This window comes from Zonotrichia leucophrys, chromosome 7 (assembly GCF_028769735.1).
Source record: "Zonotrichia leucophrys gambelii isolate GWCS_2022_RI chromosome 7, RI_Zleu_2.0, whole genome shotgun sequence".
Classification (NCBI taxonomy): domain Eukaryota; kingdom Metazoa; phylum Chordata; class Aves; order Passeriformes; family Passerellidae; genus Zonotrichia; species Zonotrichia leucophrys.
This window is the reverse complement of record NC_088177.1, coordinates 1,409,543-1,428,676: the sequence shown is the minus strand read 5'-3', so window position 1 is coordinate 1,428,676 and position 19,134 is coordinate 1,409,543. Positions and strand designations below refer to the sequence as shown.

Here is a 19,134-nt window from a genome sequence, read left to right as displayed (position 1 = left end):
AAGTAAAATTAAATCTGGCCACAAGTTTTTAAGTAGTTCAGTTCTTAAACAACACATTCTAAACCTTGTAAGTAGAAACAACTGAAAGGAGCTACAGTTAATGATGATGAATATTAAGAGCTTAGAAGACTGTTCCTGTCTCCTCCAAAACACTTCTTCCTCTAGTAATTTCAACAATTTACAAGCCCTAACAAAACCCCAAGCTGCCTACCAGGAAAACTGACAAACCTCATCTCCAAAGCTTGTAATTGAAACAGTGGAAGAGGAACTGATCAGCAGCAAAGCCAGGTCAGGAAATCAGCTGCACTGATCCTGCTTTGCATTCAGCTACTAAAACCTCTCACTGGCTACCTCACAGAGTTTTCTTCCAATTAAAGAAATTTCCAAGCTTGCTCAAGCAAACAGAAGTAAAAAAAAGCCACCTGAGTCCAAGGCAGCAAATAGCTCTTACCCCTAAGTCCCATCAAAGCAAGAAAGACAAATCCTTCAGCCTCTCCAAATGAGATCTGCCCAAAAGCATTATGTAACACATTATCAACTAAAGTTTTACAATATTCGGAGATAAAACCAATGCTATTTAAGGGTGCAAAAGAACACATAATAGCAGTAACAAAAAATTGAAGAAAACAGTGTCAACATAAATCTGTTGTGACTGTATAGCACTGAACAATCAGAATAAGGCTATAAACTATTGAATAATAAAACTACACATCTCTGTGGGTACTCACGTCGCTCTGCAGGTCGTAGGCCTGCCGTGCGTGGATCACGTCGTTCTGGTCAGGAAGGCAGGTCCACTGGTGCAGGTACTGCCTGTAGTCAACGTCACTGACCAAGTTCTGGCACTCCTTGGCTGCCTGCACTGACAGGGCATCCACAGGGATGTGGATCTGGGTCTTGGAATCGTTGTAGGCCTTCTTGTAGAGGCGGTCGTTCTGCAGGGCCATGGCGCGCGCGGCCTGCGCCAGCTTGGGGTCATCCTTGGCACTGGGGCACCCGATGTAGTGGCCTTTCTGCTTCTCGTGGGTTTCTTTGTACTTGTACTGCAAATGCAGAGAGAACAGAAGGTGTGTTGCTCACCTGGGCACAGCCACAGGCTCAGGCTGCCAGCCTGAGCTCCACTCAGCTCTGCTGGGACACAAGCAGCACATGAAGAGAAGGCTGTACCTCGCTGGCAATGTCTCTGGAGGCCTTGGCTTGTTTGATGGGAATGGCATCTGCTCTTAGGTCGTAGCCTTTCGCCTTGACCTCATCCCAGGCTTTCTGATAATGTTTCTGCAAAGAAAATTAATCACCTTTGTTAAACATAGTGAAATGCCTTCTCTAAAAACCTGCTTGCTGGGAAGCAGGGGAGCCCTGTTTGCTTGGGACAGGCAAATGACCAGCTTGGGAGCCCTGTTTGCTTCCTGTAACTGACAGAGTGACAACAATGATCCTGGCAAGCATCTCAACAGAAAACTCATTACTTAAAGTAGGTGCAAGATTAAAACTCAAAGAGGCAGCAGAAATATTCCTGAAGACAGACCACTATGTCTGCAGACTCCAACAACTCCTCCACGGAATGTATTTGGCAGGTTTTGCCAAAGGGAGCAGAAGCTGTGTGGAACTGCACACTGAGCTTGGGAGTTTGTTCATGAACACACAACCTGTTGATAGGCCTAGAGGTGATAAAAAGCCTCTGGATGCAATTTCCTGTTTACAAGTACATTAGAAGGTGGGTTTGTGCACCACCATTTACAGCAAAAACTGGAAGAACAATTACCAGCCTTCACTTTCTAACACTTCACAAATATTTCATGTTACTCTCTTACATTGCTGATGTTGAGAGCATTGACTTTGGACTGCAGCATGACAGGAGTGTCTGAAGGGAGGGAAATCTGGGTCTTGTCTTTATCCCAGGCCTCACGATACAGACGCTGAGGAGAAAGGAAGAACAACGGCAATTCAGCATGGTGAGAAAAACACCAAGAGGAATTCTTCAGTAATTCCAACTTGCAAAACTTCATCATTCCCACCATAGAAACTCTACTCTCCACCAGAAAGAAATGAAATGTGAAAGGGGAGCTTACATCACTGAGCTGCATGGCATTGGTCTTGGCCAGGACAACGTCTGGGGAGTCGGTGATGCTGGTGAACTTCAGCTGCTCCGGCCGCGTGCGGTACAGGCGGTCGTTGAGGATCTCCTGGGCCTTCTTGGCTTTGACCACATCCACAGACCCTTCTGTCAGCCAGCCAATGCCTCGCAGCCATTCCAGGTCGGACTTGTACACGTTCTACAAACAAACCAAGGGTTACTGGCATTGCAGAGGTAACTCTTAGCCCAGAGAGCTGGTGGGCTCTCAGTTCCTGGAGATGTTCAAGACCAGTCTGGATGAGGCTCTGAAAAACCAGGTCTAGTGGAAGGTGTCTCTTGCCTGTGGCAAGGGGTGGGAATAAGATGGTCTTTTCCCACCCAAACCATTTTGGGATTATGCAGCTCTAAGTGGAAAAAGATTTTTTATAAGCCTTTCGCCAAATTATTCTCCTACTCTTTACACAACAAGCAGCCAGTGATGCTCTGTTGTATCAGGTCCCTTCTAGACGCAGCACCACTAATTTGCACAGAAACAATGATACCTTTAAGACACTGCATTCAAACCAGGGGCATGACCTGCAAGGAGTCTGAAAACAAACATTCTAGAGCAGACCAAGAAAACATGGCTTCCCTATGAACTGCCCCAAATATTTCTGGCACCCAGGCTGAAATCCATTGGAAAGGATAAAATAAACATACCAGAACCAACTGCAGGCCCATGAACGTGCATTTGAAAGCATATCTGCCAGTCACTAACAAACAGAGCCTCACACAGCTGCCCTAAAGCTTTCCTACAGTGATTGTCACTCACGTCGCTCTGCAGGTCGTAGGCCTGCCGTGCGTGGATCACGTCGTTCTGGTCAGGAAGGCAGGTCCACTGGTGCAGGTACTGCCTGTAGTCAACGTCACTGACCAAGTTCTGGCACTCCTTGGCTGCCTGCACTGACAGGGCATCCACAGGGATGTGGATCTGGGTCTTGGAATCGTTGTAGGCCTTCTTGTAGAGGCGGTCGTTCTGCAGGGCCATGGCGCGCGCGGCCTGCGCCAGCTTGGGGTCATCCTTGGCACTGGGGCACCCGATGTAGTGGCCTTTCTGCTTCTCGTGGGTTTCTTTGTACTTGTACTGCAAACACAAAAAGAAGTGAATCTGGGATGAAGATCCCTTCATTTCCTATTGCTACTGATCACAAAAATGCATAGTCTTGTTTATAAGGGAACTGAAAATAAATGTAAAGGAAGAACATACGTCACTCGCAATATCTCTTGATGCTTTTGCAGTTTTGATTGGAATTGCATCAGCTCTCATGTCATAACCCTTCTTTTTGGCCTCTTCCCAGGCTTGTATATAAAGTTTCTACACAAGAGAAGACAGAAAATGGCTTGTCAATATTCTGAAAGATGGGATTTCTAAGTTTCATAATTGTCTCTTGAATTTTTCATGAATGTGTGTTTCAGAACATCTTTATGATTAAAGAAATGCTGACTTAGCTTTGAATTTCCACTAGTTCAGTAAATTTCTGAATGTCCTTACTTTGCTAACGTTGGCTGCGTTGGCCTTTGCTAACAGAATGTCTGGTGTGTCAGGCATGACATGGATGGACTTCTTGTCTGCATCCCAGGCTTCCGTGTACAAGCGCTGCGAGAGAGGAAAACAGCCCTTTACAACAAGCTCTTTATGAAAATATTTTACAATTACAATTATTTTACTAACTGCTAAGGGTAGCTCCAGTAAGCTCTAATACCCTGACACAGCAAAGTTTCTCTCTGAACAGTTCAAGAAGGAAAACTTTGTCCCCTCCTCATTATTTCTCAGATTAAGCTGGTGCAGCAATTGACAGATTTTGGGTTGTGGAGAAACAGGAGGGAAAGTGTATTATTTAATCTGTATTATTTGTTTGATTATGTTTGTTATGAAGGAGGAGGTACTTAGTGAATTTCACCCTCCAGATCTGAGATATGTTGCACAAGTTTCACATCCAGAGAACTTCAGGTATGTCCTCATCACTTGTTCATCATTAAGTATTATCCTTGGAAAAATCTGTGATTTCAGGGACTTTTGCCTGTAGGTTTTTGCCAATTGCTCACTTCAGACTGAGCCCTGAGATAACAGCTTTCCTGTACAATGGCTGAACTTGGACATTAATTTTCTCTTAAATCCCCAGTTTTTTTAATTTTTCACCTCATGAACAAGTTCTACTAACTGGCAGTACCACCCTCACCTTGTTCATGATCTCAGCATTTTGCTTGGCTAAGACCATGGCCAAGGAATCGGTCACGCTGGTGAATTTGATTTTGTCTGCAGGCTGCCGATACTTCCTGTCACTGAGGATTTCTCCAGCTTTCTTGGCTTTCTCAACCTCCAAGGAGCCAATAGGAACCCATCCAATGCCTCTCAGCCATTCCAGGTCTGATTTGTAAACAGCCTGAAAAAATTTGAAATTTTGTTATACAGGGGCAAGCGTGATCAAATATTAAAATTAATATAAACAAGCACATACAATATGAACGACTGGGTATGTTTCTGAGGATATGGTTCTGAAAACAATTGTTGTTTTTGAAGATTAAGTAAAATAATTATAAAAAAAAATAAAAGATGTATTGGAGCGCAGTGCTAGAATCAGAGTAACACACAAATTATACCTCAGGTTAAGGACTGAAAAAACAGGATTAAACATAAATTTGAAGAAAGAATTGAAAGAATGAAAGAATGAAAACATTTCAACAAGTCTGATGCAAGCGACTAGAGGCTCATTATCCATATTTTAAAAATTAGACTGTGCTAGACTTAATTCCGTATTACAGAATTACTGTATTACAGAATTACGGTGTTACAGAAATGCTGTGTTACAGAAATGCTGTGTTACAGAAATGCTGTGTTACAAATTTAAGGATTTGCTCACATCACTCTGGAGCTCGTAGGCTTGCTTGGCGTGGATGACGTCGTTCTGGTCGGGCAGGCAGATCCACTGGTGCAGGTAGTGCCGGTAATCGGCATCGCTCACCAGCTGCTGGCACTTCTTGGCCAACACCACTCCCAGCATGTCCACGGGGCTGCTGAACCTTGTCTTGGACTTCTCAAAGTCCTTCTTGTACTCCCTGTCACTCTGGATCTTGGCCACGTGCATTGACCACATCATCTTGGGGTCATCCTCGATGTTCCTGGCCCCAATGTGGTGGCCCAGCTGCTTCCGATACCCTTCCTTGTACTTGTACTGCAGGAAAAAAATCCATATATATATTTTTATATTTTATCCTTTTGTAAGACAAAGCATTTAAATAGATTTCTTGGTAGAAAAACAAAGAGCACTAAAATCTGTTATCCTCTGTCTCTTAGTGACACTGCCTAATCCTTGAAACAAAACCTGTCCCAGTTATTGCTGAGTTTTTTCCAGCTTTTGTGTTTTGCATTTCATTGTGACACTGAAACAGAATTATTTCTTTCCTCCAGAAAAGATAAGCATTTAAACTTTCAGAATTTATTTACTTACAAATCTCTTTCAGGGACAGATTTTAAAGGACTTCCTATTTTGAATCAGAAATTATCTTGACAAACTCTAGCATAAACTCCTACATCTTTTTGTTCATCCTACTTTAACATCCATGAAGAGCAATGGGGGGCATATAATAATCTTCATATTATTATATTTATTCATTACTGTGATACATAACTCATACAAAAATTACTGGGTATCCATTTTTTGGTGCACTTAAGGCATGTGGTAGAATCACTACGAAAACAGATTTCTATGTTATCTATTTTGTGAAATGTGACATTAGCAAATAAGTGAACAAAGATTCTGATTCTCTTCCATTACCAAATCCATAGAGAATGAGAACAAAGCCTGCTCACCTCACTGGCAATGTCCCTGGAGGCTTTGGCAGACTGAATGGGAATGGCATCAAATCGCAAATCATAGCCCTTCTTCTTTGACTCCTCCAAGGCCAGCTTGTACATTTTCTGTGAGAAAGAGTCACATCTTAGTTTAAAAAAACAAAATTCAAACTTGCATTTCAGTTCAGCACAACTAGGCAGTAAAACAAATGGAATCTCTAAACAATATTGTTCATCTTCAGACAATTTAAATACTGTTCTATAGGAAAAAAGATTTTCAAAGACCTTGGAATTTTATTGTAGATGTTCTGAAAATGGAAATCATTTAGGGAAGGCAAAGATGGGAACATTTAAAAAGCTAAACTACCTATTTCCACAACTTGCTTTAGAAATGATTTCTCATTTATGGGGGGTAATATATTCTAAAAGAAAACATTTTTTTTGTGGAAGAATAACTCTGATTTCAGCTCTGGAAATGGCCATGTATGAAAATAAACAACTTGACAATATTTTACCATTAACACAAAATCAAAGGTGATGAAAATTGTACTTATGAGAAACCCTTTAACTGTCTCAGATTTCAGCTGCACTCACCTCACTGTAGTTCACTCGGTTCTGTTTGGCCAGCAGGATTTCTGGGGTGTCAGGCATGACATGAATCGAGGTCTTGTCTTTGTTCCAAGCTTCAGTGTACAAACGCTAAAAAATAAAAGAGGAAGAGATTGATAGGACATTCCAAACTAGGTTAACATCTCAATAAACATGGAAAACACATTAACTAAAATGATAGGAAACTGGTCTAGGGGAAATTGTCCCATCCCATGGCAGAAGGTTAGAACAAAATGATCTTTAATGTCCCTTCTAACCCAAACCTTACTATGACACTATGAAATATAGCATGGATATACAGTTATGTGTTAATCTGGGAAAAGTAACATGAAAAAAAGGAGAATTAATATGAGGGAGTTCAAAAACATTAAGGAAACTGCCACATTGCTTCAGAATAATGAATAAACCAAAGAAATATTAGTGCCCAATGCACACACACTCCAAGGAAAATATATAAATGTAAAATGCAGAATATTACACAAATTTGAGTCTTCTTAGAGTTTTGAGTGAAATAACAAGAGCACAATGATTAAAAACGCATCATACTTGAACTGCAGCATTGCTTGTGCTCAGTTCATTCCCAGCCCTGCCTCCAGGATGTGCCACCCAGAGGGATCAGGACTCACCTTGTTCATGGTGTCTGCGTTCTGCTTGGCCAACACCATCTCCAGGGAATCCGTGACACTGGTGAACTTGATGGTGTCCGGATGCTGCCGGTAAATTTTGTCACTCAGGATCTCCCCTGCTCTCTTGGCTTTCTCAACTTCCAAAGAACCAATTGGGACCCAGCCAACGCCCCGCAGCCACTCCAGGTCAGATTTGTAGCAGTTCTGTTACAATAAAAAAAGAAATTACACAATTTAATTTAATAAAATAATCATCATAATGTATGTTACACAGTGCATCCTTCCAAAGGGAAAACACCTTGCTATCAGCTCTTCATTCAAACAAACTCAAAGCTGTAAAGAAAATTGTGGAAAAAATAACAGCATTTCATCTACATTAAGGGTGAAACGATTATTCAGCTTTCACAGAATGGTAAATGAAAAATAGTTCAAATCCTTGCAAGATTTCATTTAAATATCAATTAGTTGGTATAACCTCTAGGAGAGCTGAGCATCAATTAACTGTGAAACTTAAAAAGAAATCTCAGAATGTTGGTTCTATCACATCAGAACAAGATGGCCTGATCCAATTATGTAAAATATCAAATACATTCCTCAGCAAAACTTAAATGTCAGAGAACTCACATCACTCTGGAGCTCATAGGCTTGCTTGGCATGGATGACATCATTCTGGTCTGGCAGACAAGTCCACTGGTGCAGGTAGTGCCGATAATCAGCATCACTGACCAGCTCCTGGCATTTCTTGGCCAACACCACTCCCAGCATGTCCACGGGGCTGCTGAACCTTGTCTTGGACTTCTCAAAGTCCTTCTTGTACTCCCTGTCACTCTGGATCTTGGCCACGTGCATTGACCACATCATCTTGGGGTCATCCTCGATGTTCCTGGCCCCAATGTGGTGGCCCAGCTGCTTCCGATACCCTTCCTTGTACTTGTACTGAAACAGGAAAGATTTAAAGTTACTTGGTGTATTGAAAAATTAATAAATAGTTCTAGCAGTTTAACATACTCATTAGTTGTGAAGATAAAAATATTATATAAGCCTTTCTACTCTGGGATTAATTTTCATTTAAGAAACTTTTTGATTAGATATAATTACCTGAGACTTTTTATATAAAATGCTTTCAATTCACTAAATATTTAATGTCACATTCTATCAAGTTTGGTACTTCACATTCTTTTACTATTAAGACTACATTGTAAATATTAACTTACTTAACAGACTTTTTATAAAACTCCTTGATTAAGTTCATATGATTTTCTCTGTATACAAAGAGTTGAAATATCCAACTTGTGAGTAAACAAGGAGCATAAAAATCTGTTATCCTTCATCTCTAAGTGATGCTGCCTTACCAGAAGCACAAGCTATCATAGTCATTGTATAGTTTATCCCAGTTTTTATGCTCAGACATCTTGAATTTCATTATGACACTTGAACAGAAATATTGTTTGAATCAGAAATTAACCTGACAAACTCTACCATTGGTTCATTTGATCATGCTGCTTGAATACCCATGGACATCAACAGAAGTATTGCAGGGGACATATTAATAATCTTCACATTATTATATTTATTTATTACAGCGATATATCCTTCATGATAAAAATACTGGCTCCCCCTTCCTTCCATGCACTAAAGGAAATGTAGTGGAATCTTTACAAAGAATCATGAAAATATATTTCTATATTATCTATTCTATGAAGTATGACAGTAGCAAACCTTATGATTATTTCCACTCCCAGAACCACAGAGAAATGAGAACAAAGCCTGCTCACCTCACTGGCAATGTCCCTGGAGGCTTTGGCAGACTGAATGGGAATGGCATCAAAACGCAAATCATAGCCCTTCTTCTTTGACTCCTCCAAGGCCAGCTTGTACATTTTCTATGAGAAAAAAAATCACAATCTAGTTTCAAAAACAAAATTGCATTTCAGATGAGCACATCGGAGTATTCAAGTCCCTAAACAATATTGTTGATTTTCAGGCATCTTAAACATCTTCAGCCCAGCTCTACATTCACTGGAAAATAAAAAACTGCAGATTTCAAAGACCTTGTAGTTTTATTGTAGATGCTTGGAAAATAGAAATCATTTAGGGAAGGCAAAGCAAAACTAATTATTTTCATACATTGCTGTAGAAATTATTTCTAGTTTATGTGGGATAATATATTTCAATAGCCCAATTAGATATCCAGGAGTTCAATTTCTGGAACAACTCTGATTTCAAACCATTTGTGAAAATAAAAAACCTGGCAATATTTCACCATTAGCTAAAAGTCAGGGATGACAAAAGCATACCTGTCAGAAGTCCAAGTTAATTGTCTCAGATTTCAGCTGCACTCACCTCACTGTAGTTCACTCGGTTCTGTTTGGCCAGCAGGATTTCTGGGGTGTCAGGCATGACATGAATCGAGGTCTTGTCTTTGTTCCAAGCTTCAGTGTACAAACGCTAAAAAATAAAAGAGGAAGAGATTGATAGGACATTCCAAACTAGGTTAACATCTCAATAAACATGGAAAACACATTAACTAAAATGATAGGAAACTGGTCTAGGGGAAATTGTCCCATCCCATGGCAGAAGGTTAGAACAAAATTATCTTTAATGTCCCTTCTAACCCAAACCTTACTATGACACTATGAAATATAGCATGGATATACAGTTATGTGTTAATCTGGTAGAAGTAACATGAAAAAAAGGAGAATTAATATGAGGGAGTTCAAAAACATTAAGGAAACTGCCACATTGCTTCAGAATAATGAATAAACCAAAGAACTATTAGTGCCCAATGCACACACACTCCAAGGAAAATATTTAAATGTAAAATGCAGAATATTACACAAATTTGAGTCTTCCATGAGCTGATCTTAGAGTTTTGAGTGAAATAACAAGAGCACAATGATTAAAAATGCATCGTACTTGAACTGCAGCATTGCTTGTGCTCAGTTCATTGCCAGCCCTGCCTCCAGGATGTGCCACCCAGAGGGATCAGGACTCACCTTGTTCATGGTGTCTGCGTTCTGCTTGGCCAACACCATCTCCAGGGAATCCGTGACACTGGTGAACTTGATGGTGTCCGGATGCTGCCGGTAAATTTTGTCACTCAGGATCTCCCCTGCTCTCTTGGCTTTCTCAACTTCCAAAGAACCAATTGGGACCCAGCCAACACCCCGCAGCCATTCCAGGTCAGATTTGTAGCAGTTCTGTTAAAAAATAGGAAAAAAATCACTCACACAGTTTATTCTATCAATAACAATAATGCAACTTGTAGTGAATAGTTCACCAATAAGTAACCTCACTATCAAGAATTAATTGAAATAAATTCAAAGCACAAGATAAAATATAAAAAAAACAAGTGCATTTCCACTGCATTAAGGGTGAAACCATTACCCAATTTTCACAGAATGGTAAATGATAGATAGCAATTCTGGAGTTAAGAGGATTTCATTAAAGGATCAATTAGTTAACTTATCCTGTTGGAGAGTTCAGTTTCAGTCAGCTACAAAATTTAAAAAGAAATCTCAAAATGTTGGTTCTATCACATCAGAACAAGATGGCCTGATCCAATTATGTAAAATATCAAATACATTCCTCAGCAAAACTTAAATGTCAGAGAACTCACATCACTCTGGAGCTCGTAGGCTTGCTTGGCGTGGATGACGTCGTTCTGGTCGGGCAGGCAGATCCACTGGTGCAGGTAGTGCCGGTAGTCGGCGTCGCTCACCAGCTGCTGGCACTTCTTGGCCAACACCACTCCCAGCATGTCCACGGGGCTGCTGAACCTTGTCTTGGACTTCTCAAAGTCCTTCTTGTACTCCCTGTCGCTCTGGATCTTGGCCACGTGCATCGACCACATCATCTTGGGGTCATCCTCGATGTTCCTGGCCCCAATGTGGTGGCCCAGCTGTTTGCGATACCCTTCCTTGTACTTGTACTGAAACACAAACCAAAATATTACATTTCTGTATCACCTATAAATATCAGTTACTCATATTAAATATTTCTAACAATGTCCTTTACAAACTTATTTATAACCTACCATTAAAAAAAGTCCCAAACAGTTAAAGCAATTCTCATGCTAATAATATTCTAGGACTAAAGTTTTTTGCTATTTGAGTTAGAACTCTAAACAGAAATCTTTTATCATTTTCTTTTTTGAAGAAATGTGCTTTACTAATATCAGTGAAAAATAATCCTGGTCGTATTAAATGCATTTAATCCTCATTACATATGATGATACACATACTGTAAATACTTATCTACACATATAGGGTTAAGAGCTATACAGCTATCATGAAAACAGCATTATATTGTTTTTATAATTATCAACATTTATGTTTTTTAATATACATGATAATTTACTTGCGAAAATCTGTTACTTAAGGCCACAGTTTAACTGCAGCGCCTTTTACAGGATCCAGCTGATAATTCTCAGGTTTCAGAGGAGAGATGTCAACATAGAAAGAAACAAAAAGTTAGATTCTTACATCACTGGCAATTTGCCTGGATGCTTTGGCTGCTTGGATGGGGATGGCATCAGCTCTCAAATCATAGCCTTTCTTCTTTGAATCTTCCATGGCCTGTCTGTATTGTTTCTAGATGAAGAATTAAACAATGGGACTCATGTAAGTTCCATATGTTATATTCTGTGCAAAACAAATTGCTTGGAAGTAGATCTAATAATTGTGTTTAGATTTATTACACCCAGTTTTATCTACCTTTAACTCAAAACCTCAAATCAGTAGCTGATACAAATTCATGTCAAAGGAAGACCTTTGCTAAATACATTTGTTAATTAATTTTTATTTTACTGTTTTAAATAATGTAACACTGCAATTTAGAGCAAAACTTTTCTTCTATACAAATGGAGTAAAACTTTTTAAAACCACTGATATGGCTAACTGATGTGAACATGTTTGCCTAAAATAATGCTGAACACTGGCATCACACCTTTGCAGAATTATGCTGGTAATTGCCTTTCTGGTATTAATTTTTGCCTTCCCAACATTATGCACAATGGCAGAAATTACTCCCCAAAATTCAGTGGAAACACACGACTTGTGTGGAATTTATGGAATTTCTTCTCACCAGTGCTCACTGTTCTGTGTATGCACTACCACAAATATACAAACAATGTTTTTAAAGTTACAATTTTTTGGATAAATATGGGAGTTACTAAGGGAAACTGATAGTGCTATCTATAGAAGGTTTCCCAGAGCATTCCTGATCCAGCCGTTTGGAACAGTTACATTTGAAGAGCTCCCACACTCACCAGACTGTAGTTCTTCTTGTTCTCTCTTGCCAGTGTGATTTCAGGCGTGTCAGGCATGATGTGGATTTGTGTCTTGTCTTTATCCCAGGCCTCAGTGTACAAACGCTGCAGGAGAAACACAGCAGAGTATTTGGAGACATTCACAATTGATAATTGTGACAAATTAACTTAGTAATTCTCAAGAAAGATATTATTAAATCAGCTCTTGATGAAAACAAGTTTCCCATTGATTACCAAAAATTGAACTTATGTTTTTACAGCCTTACAGAGGTGAAATCTCACAGCACAGACACAGGTCTGTGGCCCCAGTCCTGTCTCAGGGGTTTAGGCAGACATTGTTGATGAGTTACCTGATTAAATCCAGACTCACCTTGTTCATGGTGTCTGCATTCTGCTTGGCCAACACCATTGGGATGGAATCTGGGATGCTGGTGAACTTGATGGTGTCCGGATGCTGCCGGTAAATTTTGTCACTCAGGATCTCTCCTGCCTTCTTGGCCTTCTCAACTTCCAAGGAACCAATTGGGACCCAGCCAACGCCCCGCAGCCATTCCAGGTCAGATTTGTAGCAGTTCTGTTATAAAATATAAAGGCAGCAGTTAAAAATTTCCCCCTTTATATGTTAATCAGCATTTAAATATATTCAAATTCCCTACTATGAAGGTTGATATGGAGCTAATTCTGATGTTTAGCTGTACATAAACCTTCATAATGCCATTACATTCAGATTACTTCACTCCACAAAAGTGAAAAGATATTGTATGAGAGCAACTACTCTAGTTTATATTCCAAGGAAAATACAAACATTTCAGTAGACCAGAGCTTATCAGCAAGTACTCACATCACTCTGGAGCTCGTAGGCTTGCTTGGCATGGATGACATCATTCTGGTCTGGCAGACAAGTCCACTGGTGCAGGTAGTGCCGGTAATCAGCATCACTGACCAGCTCCTGGCATTTCTTGGCCAGCACCACTCCCAGCATGTCCACAGGGCTGCTGAACCTTGTCTTGGACTTCTCAAAGTCCTTCTTGTACTCCCTGTCACTCTGGATCTTGGCCACGTGCATCGACCACATCATCTTGGGGTCATCCTCGATGTTCCTGGCCCCAATGTGGTGGCCCAGCTGTTTGCGATATCCTTCCTTGTACTTGTACTGTGGACAAAAAAATGTTCACTGAGTGTTAGTACAGGGTTTTTACATGACCCTGGAAGCCCCTGGGACCACCTCCAGAAAACATAGCAGCTGAAGCCACTAAGATTTTAAAGTGAGAAAAGACTCAGTCCCTGTGTGTGCCACAAGGGCTGCTGTGCACTCACATCACTGGCGATGTCCCGGGAAGCTTTGGCAGACTTGATGGGAATGGCATCTGCCCGCATGTCGTAGCCCTTCTTCTTCTCCTCCTCCATCGCCTGCTTGTACAGTTTCTGCAACAGACACCACCAGGCCCTCACACAATGCTGGGGGCACAGCAGTGCCCAGGCACACACACTGCAACCCCAACAGCCACCCACCTCGCTGAAGTTCACTTTGTTCTGCTGCGCCAGCAGGATCCCTGGCGTGTCCGGCATGATGTGGATGCTGGTTTTGTCCTTCTCCCAGGCTGAGATGTACGAGCGCTGGAAACGAGGAGCACAGAGGGAGATAAGATCACTCAGGTTTAGGGAAACAAATTCAGTGAGAACATCAGCTCTGTGAACCAAAGCAAGAGGTCTCTACTTTGCACTGACTCAAGAACCCCTGCCCTTTCCCCAAATCTTTCTAATGCTTCACCCTTTTCTTTTCTGCACTGTACCCCATTCCTACTCCAACCAGGCAAACAAAAATTTAATCTCATACAAGGAACACAAATCCCTGAGGCAAGAGGGATTTTTCCCCTTGCACAACCTGGGCGTTGGAAGGACATAGAACAACACCCTGAGAAAGGAAGGTGCTCATTGCCTTCAGGATGCAAACACAAAGAAAACTCACTTGGTCCATGATTTGGGAGTTGTGCTTTGCCAGCACCATGGGCATCGAGTCAGGAAGGCTGGTGAATTTGATGGTGTCTGGGTGCTGACGATACTTCTTGTCACTCAGGATCTCGCTCGCCCTCTTGTTCTTCTCAGCATCCAATGATCCAATTGGGGACCAGCCAATGCCCCTCAGCCACTGCAGGTCAGACTTGTACACGTTCTGGAAGGAACACAAAGCAACTTAGCAAATTTCTCACTCCAAGCAACCTCAACTCCTATCATGGAAAGCTCCTCTTAATGGAACATGTTCCACTAGGTCAACCCACCAGCTTGTGCCACAAAAGTCACTCTGGATAAGCTCAGCTCCCAAAACCTGTCTCTCTGCCCCTGCAACATCACAAGAGGCTATCAAGCAATCCACAAATCTTCTACCTATACCTTCTAGGTATTGCCAGTAAAGTCCTACACCATTTCTAACTCTGCATCTGGCAGAGACATTGGAGGAGCCTTCTATATCATATCCTAAGGCTCTTCACACCATTCTCAGCTGCACAATTTTTTACCTCTGCCAACTCTTGGCTCCCCAGAAGAAAAAGGATTTTAATTCCTTGTTGACTTCCTCAAAAAGAATAGACAACCCAAGTCTGTGACACAGCCAGCAAAGAACAACTCACATCACTCTGCAGGTCGTACACTGTCTTGGCATGGACAACGTCGTTCTGGTCCGGCAGGCACGTCCAGCGGTGCAGAGGGTGCCGGTAATCGGCATCACTGACCAGCTCCTGGCACTTCTTGGCCAACACCACTCCCAGCATGTCCACGGGGCTGCTGAAGTGGGTTTTGGACTTCTCAAAGGCTTTCTTGTATTCCCTGTCGCTCTGGATCTTGGCCACGTGCATCGACCACATCATCTTGGGGTCATCCTCGATGTTCCTGGCCCCAATGTGGTGGCCCAGCTGTTTGCGATACCCTTCCTTGTACTTGTACTGTGGACAAAAAAATGTTCACTGAGTGTTAGTTTTGGGGTTTTTTATGTGGCCAAGACCCCTGAAGCACCACCTCCACAAAACACAGAGCTGAAACCACTGAGGCTTTAAAGAGAGAAAAGACTCAGCCCCTGTGTGTGCCACAAGGGCTGCTGTGCACTCACATCACTGGCGATGTCCCGGGAAGCTTTGGCAGACTTGATGGGAATGGCATCTGCCCGCATGTCGTAGCCCTTCTTCTTCTCCTCCTCCATCGCCTGCTTGTACAGTTTCTGCAACAGACACCACCAGGCCCTCACACAATGCTGCTGCCCAGGCATAGCAGTGCCCAGGCACACACACTGCAACCCCAACAACCACCCACCTCGCTGAAGTTCACTTTGTTCTGCTGCGCCAGCAGGATCCCTGGGGTGTCCGGCATGATGTGGATGCTGGTTTTGTCCTTCTCCCAGGCTGAGATGTACGAGCGCTGGGAAAGGAGGACAAGAGGAAACAAGATCACTCAGGTTTAGGGAAACAAATCCAGTGAGAACATCAGCTCTGTGAACCAAAGCAAGAGGTCTCTACTTTGCACTGACTCAGCAACTCCTGCCCTTTCCCCAAACCTTTCTAATGCTTCACCCTTTTCTTTTCTGCAGTGTACCTCTTTACTGCTTCAACCACATAAAAGAGTTTTATCTCAAACAAGGAACATAAATCCCTAAGGCAAGAGGGATTTTCCCCTTGCATAACCTGGGCCATGGAAGGACATAGAACAACACCCTGGGAAAGGAAGGTGCTCATTGCCTTCAGGATGCAAACACAAAGAAAACTCACTTGGTCCATGATTTGGGAGTTGTGCTTTGCCAGCACCATGGGCATCGAGTCAGGAAGGCTGGTGAATTTGATGGTGTCTGGGTGCTGACGATACTTCTTGTCACTCAGGATCTCGCTCGCCCTCTTGTTCTTCTCAGCATCCAATGATCCAATTGGGGACCAGCCAATGCCCCTCAGCCACTGCAGGTCAGACTTGTACACGTTCTGGAAGGACAGGAGAGGACACAAAGCAACTTAGCAAATTCTTCACTCCAACCAACCTCATCTGCTATCACAGTACCATCTACCAAATGGAACACGTTTCCCTGGGTCAACCCACCAGACACCAGGACTGGGACTCCCATGAAGATCAGCGCCCCACACCTGGCTCCCCACTCCTGCAACACCCCAAGGACCTGCCAAAGAATTCACCACCCTCCCTCTCTATCGTCTCAGTATCCCAGCAAAGACCTTCTCTATTTGACATTCTATAGGTGGCAGAGGCATGAGGGGTGCGTCACATCACCCACGACACTCTGTACCATGAACCTGCACTCAGAGCTTGCCACTGCCACTCTTGGGCCTCCAAAGGCAAATATTTTACCCTGCTGCCCTTCCCCTGCCTTACTGTACGAAAGGTCTCAGCCACAACTCTCCCCTTAAAATATTCATGGCAAGAAAGGATTCGTCTGTGGCCATGAAGCATGACCCCACACAAACATCATCACTGAATGCCCCCGTCAAGAAGTGCCACAACACAATATCAGTCCCTCAGAATCAGCCAAGAATTATTATTCCAACAAGAACCTCTTCCAGCAGAGGAACAGAATACAAGACTACAAGAGAGACTTGCGTTTGCAACACAGCCAGCAAAGAACAACTCACATCACTCTGCAGGTCGTACACTGTCTTGGCATGGACAACGTCGTTCTGGTCCGGCAGGCACGTCCAGCGGTGCAGAGGGTGCCGGTAATCGGCATCACTGACCAGCTCCTGGCACTTCTTGGCCAACACCACTCCCAGCATGTCCACAGGGCTGCTGAAGTTGGTCTTGGACTTCTCAAAGGCTTTCTTGTATTCCCTGTCACTCTGGATCTTGGCCACGTGCATTGACCACATCATCTTGGGGTCATCCTCGATGTTCCTGGCCCCAATGTGGTGGCCCAGCTGTTTGCGATACCCTTCCTTGTACTTGTACTGTGGACAAAAAAATGTTCACTGAGTGTTAGTTTTGGGGTTTTTTATGTGGCCAAGACCCCTGAAGCACCACCTCCACAAAACACAGAGCTGAAACCACAGAGACTTTAAAGTGAGAAAAGAATCAGTCCCTGTGTGTGCCACAAGGGCTGCTGTGCACTCACATCACTGGCGATGTCCCGGGAAGCTTTGGCAGACTTGATGGGAATGGCATCTGCCCGCATGTCGTAGCCCTTCTTCTTCTCCTCCTCCATCGCCTGCTTGTACAGTTTCTGCAACAGACACCACCAGGCCCTCACACAATGCTGCTGCCCAGGCACAGCAGTGCCCAGGCACACACACTGCACCCCAACAGCCACCCACCTCGCTGAAGTTCACTTTGTTCTGCTGCGCCAGCAGGATCCCTGGGGTGTCCGGCATGATGTGGATGCTGGTTTTGTCCTTCTCCCAGGCTGAGATGTACGAGCGCTGGGAAAGGAGGACAAGAGGAAACAACAACTCAGAGGTTTAGGGAAACAAACTCAATGAGAAAATCAGGTCCACAAACCAAAGGAAGGAGTCTGTAATTTGCACTGACCCAGTAAGACCTTTGCTATCCCCAAACCTTTCTAATATTTCAACCATTTTTTTCCACACTGTACTTCATTATATCTCCAAAAGAGTGTTTTATCTCAAACAAGGAACACAAATCCCTGAGGCAAGAGGATGCAATATCCCCCCCTGAATAACCCAGGCCATGGAAGGACATAGAACAACATCCTGGGAAAGGAAGGTGCTCATTGCCTTCAGGATGCAAACACAAAGAAAACTCACTTGGTCCATGATTTGGGAGTTGTGCTTTGCCAGCACCATGGGCATCGAGTCAGGAAGGCTGGTGAATTTGATGGTGTCTGGGTGCTGACGATACTTCTTGTCACTCAGGATCTCGCTCGCCCTCTTGTTCTTCTCAACGTCCAGTGATCCAATTGGGGACCAGCCAATGCCCCTCAGCCACTGCAGGTCAGACTTGTACACGTTCTGGAAGGACAGGAGAGGAAAAAAACAGCTCAGCAACCTCCTTACTCCAAGCAACCTCATCTCCTAGCATGGAAAGCTCCTCTTAAAGGAGCACATTCCACTGGGTCAACCCACCAACCACCCATTCAGTGGCTGTACCCATCTCCTACCCATCATTGTGGCTCTTCATACCATTTTCATCTGCACCCAAGACTTGCCAACTCATGGTTCTCCAGAAGATAAGGGTTTCAATCTGTTGCCCATCCCCTGCCACACAGACCCCTCCTTCAAAACTAGAACAGAACCCAGGGCAGTCCACCCAAGGCTGTGACACAGCCTGTAAAGAACAACTCACATCACTCTGCAGGTCGTACACTGTCTTGGCATGGACAACGTCGTTCTGGTCCGGCAGGCACGTCCAGCGGTGCAGAGGGTGCCGGTAATCGGCATCACTGACCAGCTCCTGGCACTTCTTGGCCAACACCACTCCCAGCATGTCCACAGGGCTGCTGAACCTTGTCTTGGACTTCTCAAAGTCCTTCTTGTACTCCCTGTCGCTCTGGATCTTGGCCACGTGCATTGACCACATCATCTTGGGGTCATCCTCGATGTTCCTGGCCCCAATGTGGTGGCCCAGCTGTTTGCGATACCCTTCCTTGTACTTGTACTGCAGGAAAAAACAGTATGCACTGACTATTATTTTAATTTTTTCCACATTCCTAGCAACCCCTGTGGCATCACCTCCAGCCAATTTATCAGCTGAAACCACAGAGAATTTAGAGTGTGAAAGTGTTCAGCTG

The 19,134-nt window shown here is 43.2% G+C and overlaps 1 protein-coding gene across 1 annotated transcript in view; it reads right to left on the bottom strand.

Moving 5' to 3' along the window:
- NEB (nebulin) overlaps positions 1 to 19,134 on the bottom strand; it is a 105,380-nt gene that overhangs the window by 60,153 nt on the left and 26,093 nt on the right. Inside the window, exons 38-70 of the mRNA XM_064718377.1 lie at positions 18,690 to 19,001; positions 18,152 to 18,355; positions 17,702 to 17,806; positions 17,503 to 17,610; positions 17,027 to 17,338; positions 16,163 to 16,366; positions 15,711 to 15,815; positions 15,511 to 15,618; positions 15,035 to 15,346; positions 14,377 to 14,580; positions 13,920 to 14,024; positions 13,725 to 13,832; positions 13,249 to 13,560; positions 12,778 to 12,981; positions 12,408 to 12,512; positions 11,623 to 11,730; positions 10,758 to 11,069; positions 10,135 to 10,338; positions 9,482 to 9,586; positions 8,914 to 9,021; positions 7,763 to 8,074; positions 7,139 to 7,342; positions 6,498 to 6,602; positions 5,922 to 6,029; positions 4,972 to 5,283; positions 4,291 to 4,494; positions 3,603 to 3,707; positions 3,318 to 3,425; positions 2,883 to 3,194; positions 2,067 to 2,270; positions 1,809 to 1,913; positions 1,165 to 1,272; positions 729 to 1,040 (exon numbers count right to left, since the gene is read on the bottom strand). Coding sequence (XP_064574447.1) covers positions 729 to 1,040; positions 1,165 to 1,272; positions 1,809 to 1,913; positions 2,067 to 2,270; positions 2,883 to 3,194; positions 3,318 to 3,425; positions 3,603 to 3,707; positions 4,291 to 4,494; positions 4,972 to 5,283; positions 5,922 to 6,029; positions 6,498 to 6,602; positions 7,139 to 7,342; positions 7,763 to 8,074; positions 8,914 to 9,021; positions 9,482 to 9,586; positions 10,135 to 10,338; positions 10,758 to 11,069; positions 11,623 to 11,730; positions 12,408 to 12,512; positions 12,778 to 12,981; positions 13,249 to 13,560; positions 13,725 to 13,832; positions 13,920 to 14,024; positions 14,377 to 14,580; positions 15,035 to 15,346; positions 15,511 to 15,618; positions 15,711 to 15,815; positions 16,163 to 16,366; positions 17,027 to 17,338; positions 17,503 to 17,610; positions 17,702 to 17,806; positions 18,152 to 18,355; positions 18,690 to 19,001 — 6,144 coding nt within the window. The remainder of the gene's footprint in view (positions 1 to 728; positions 1,041 to 1,164; positions 1,273 to 1,808; positions 1,914 to 2,066; positions 2,271 to 2,882; positions 3,195 to 3,317; positions 3,426 to 3,602; positions 3,708 to 4,290; positions 4,495 to 4,971; positions 5,284 to 5,921; positions 6,030 to 6,497; positions 6,603 to 7,138; positions 7,343 to 7,762; positions 8,075 to 8,913; positions 9,022 to 9,481; positions 9,587 to 10,134; positions 10,339 to 10,757; positions 11,070 to 11,622; positions 11,731 to 12,407; positions 12,513 to 12,777; positions 12,982 to 13,248; positions 13,561 to 13,724; positions 13,833 to 13,919; positions 14,025 to 14,376; positions 14,581 to 15,034; positions 15,347 to 15,510; positions 15,619 to 15,710; positions 15,816 to 16,162; positions 16,367 to 17,026; positions 17,339 to 17,502; positions 17,611 to 17,701; positions 17,807 to 18,151; positions 18,356 to 18,689; positions 19,002 to 19,134) is intronic.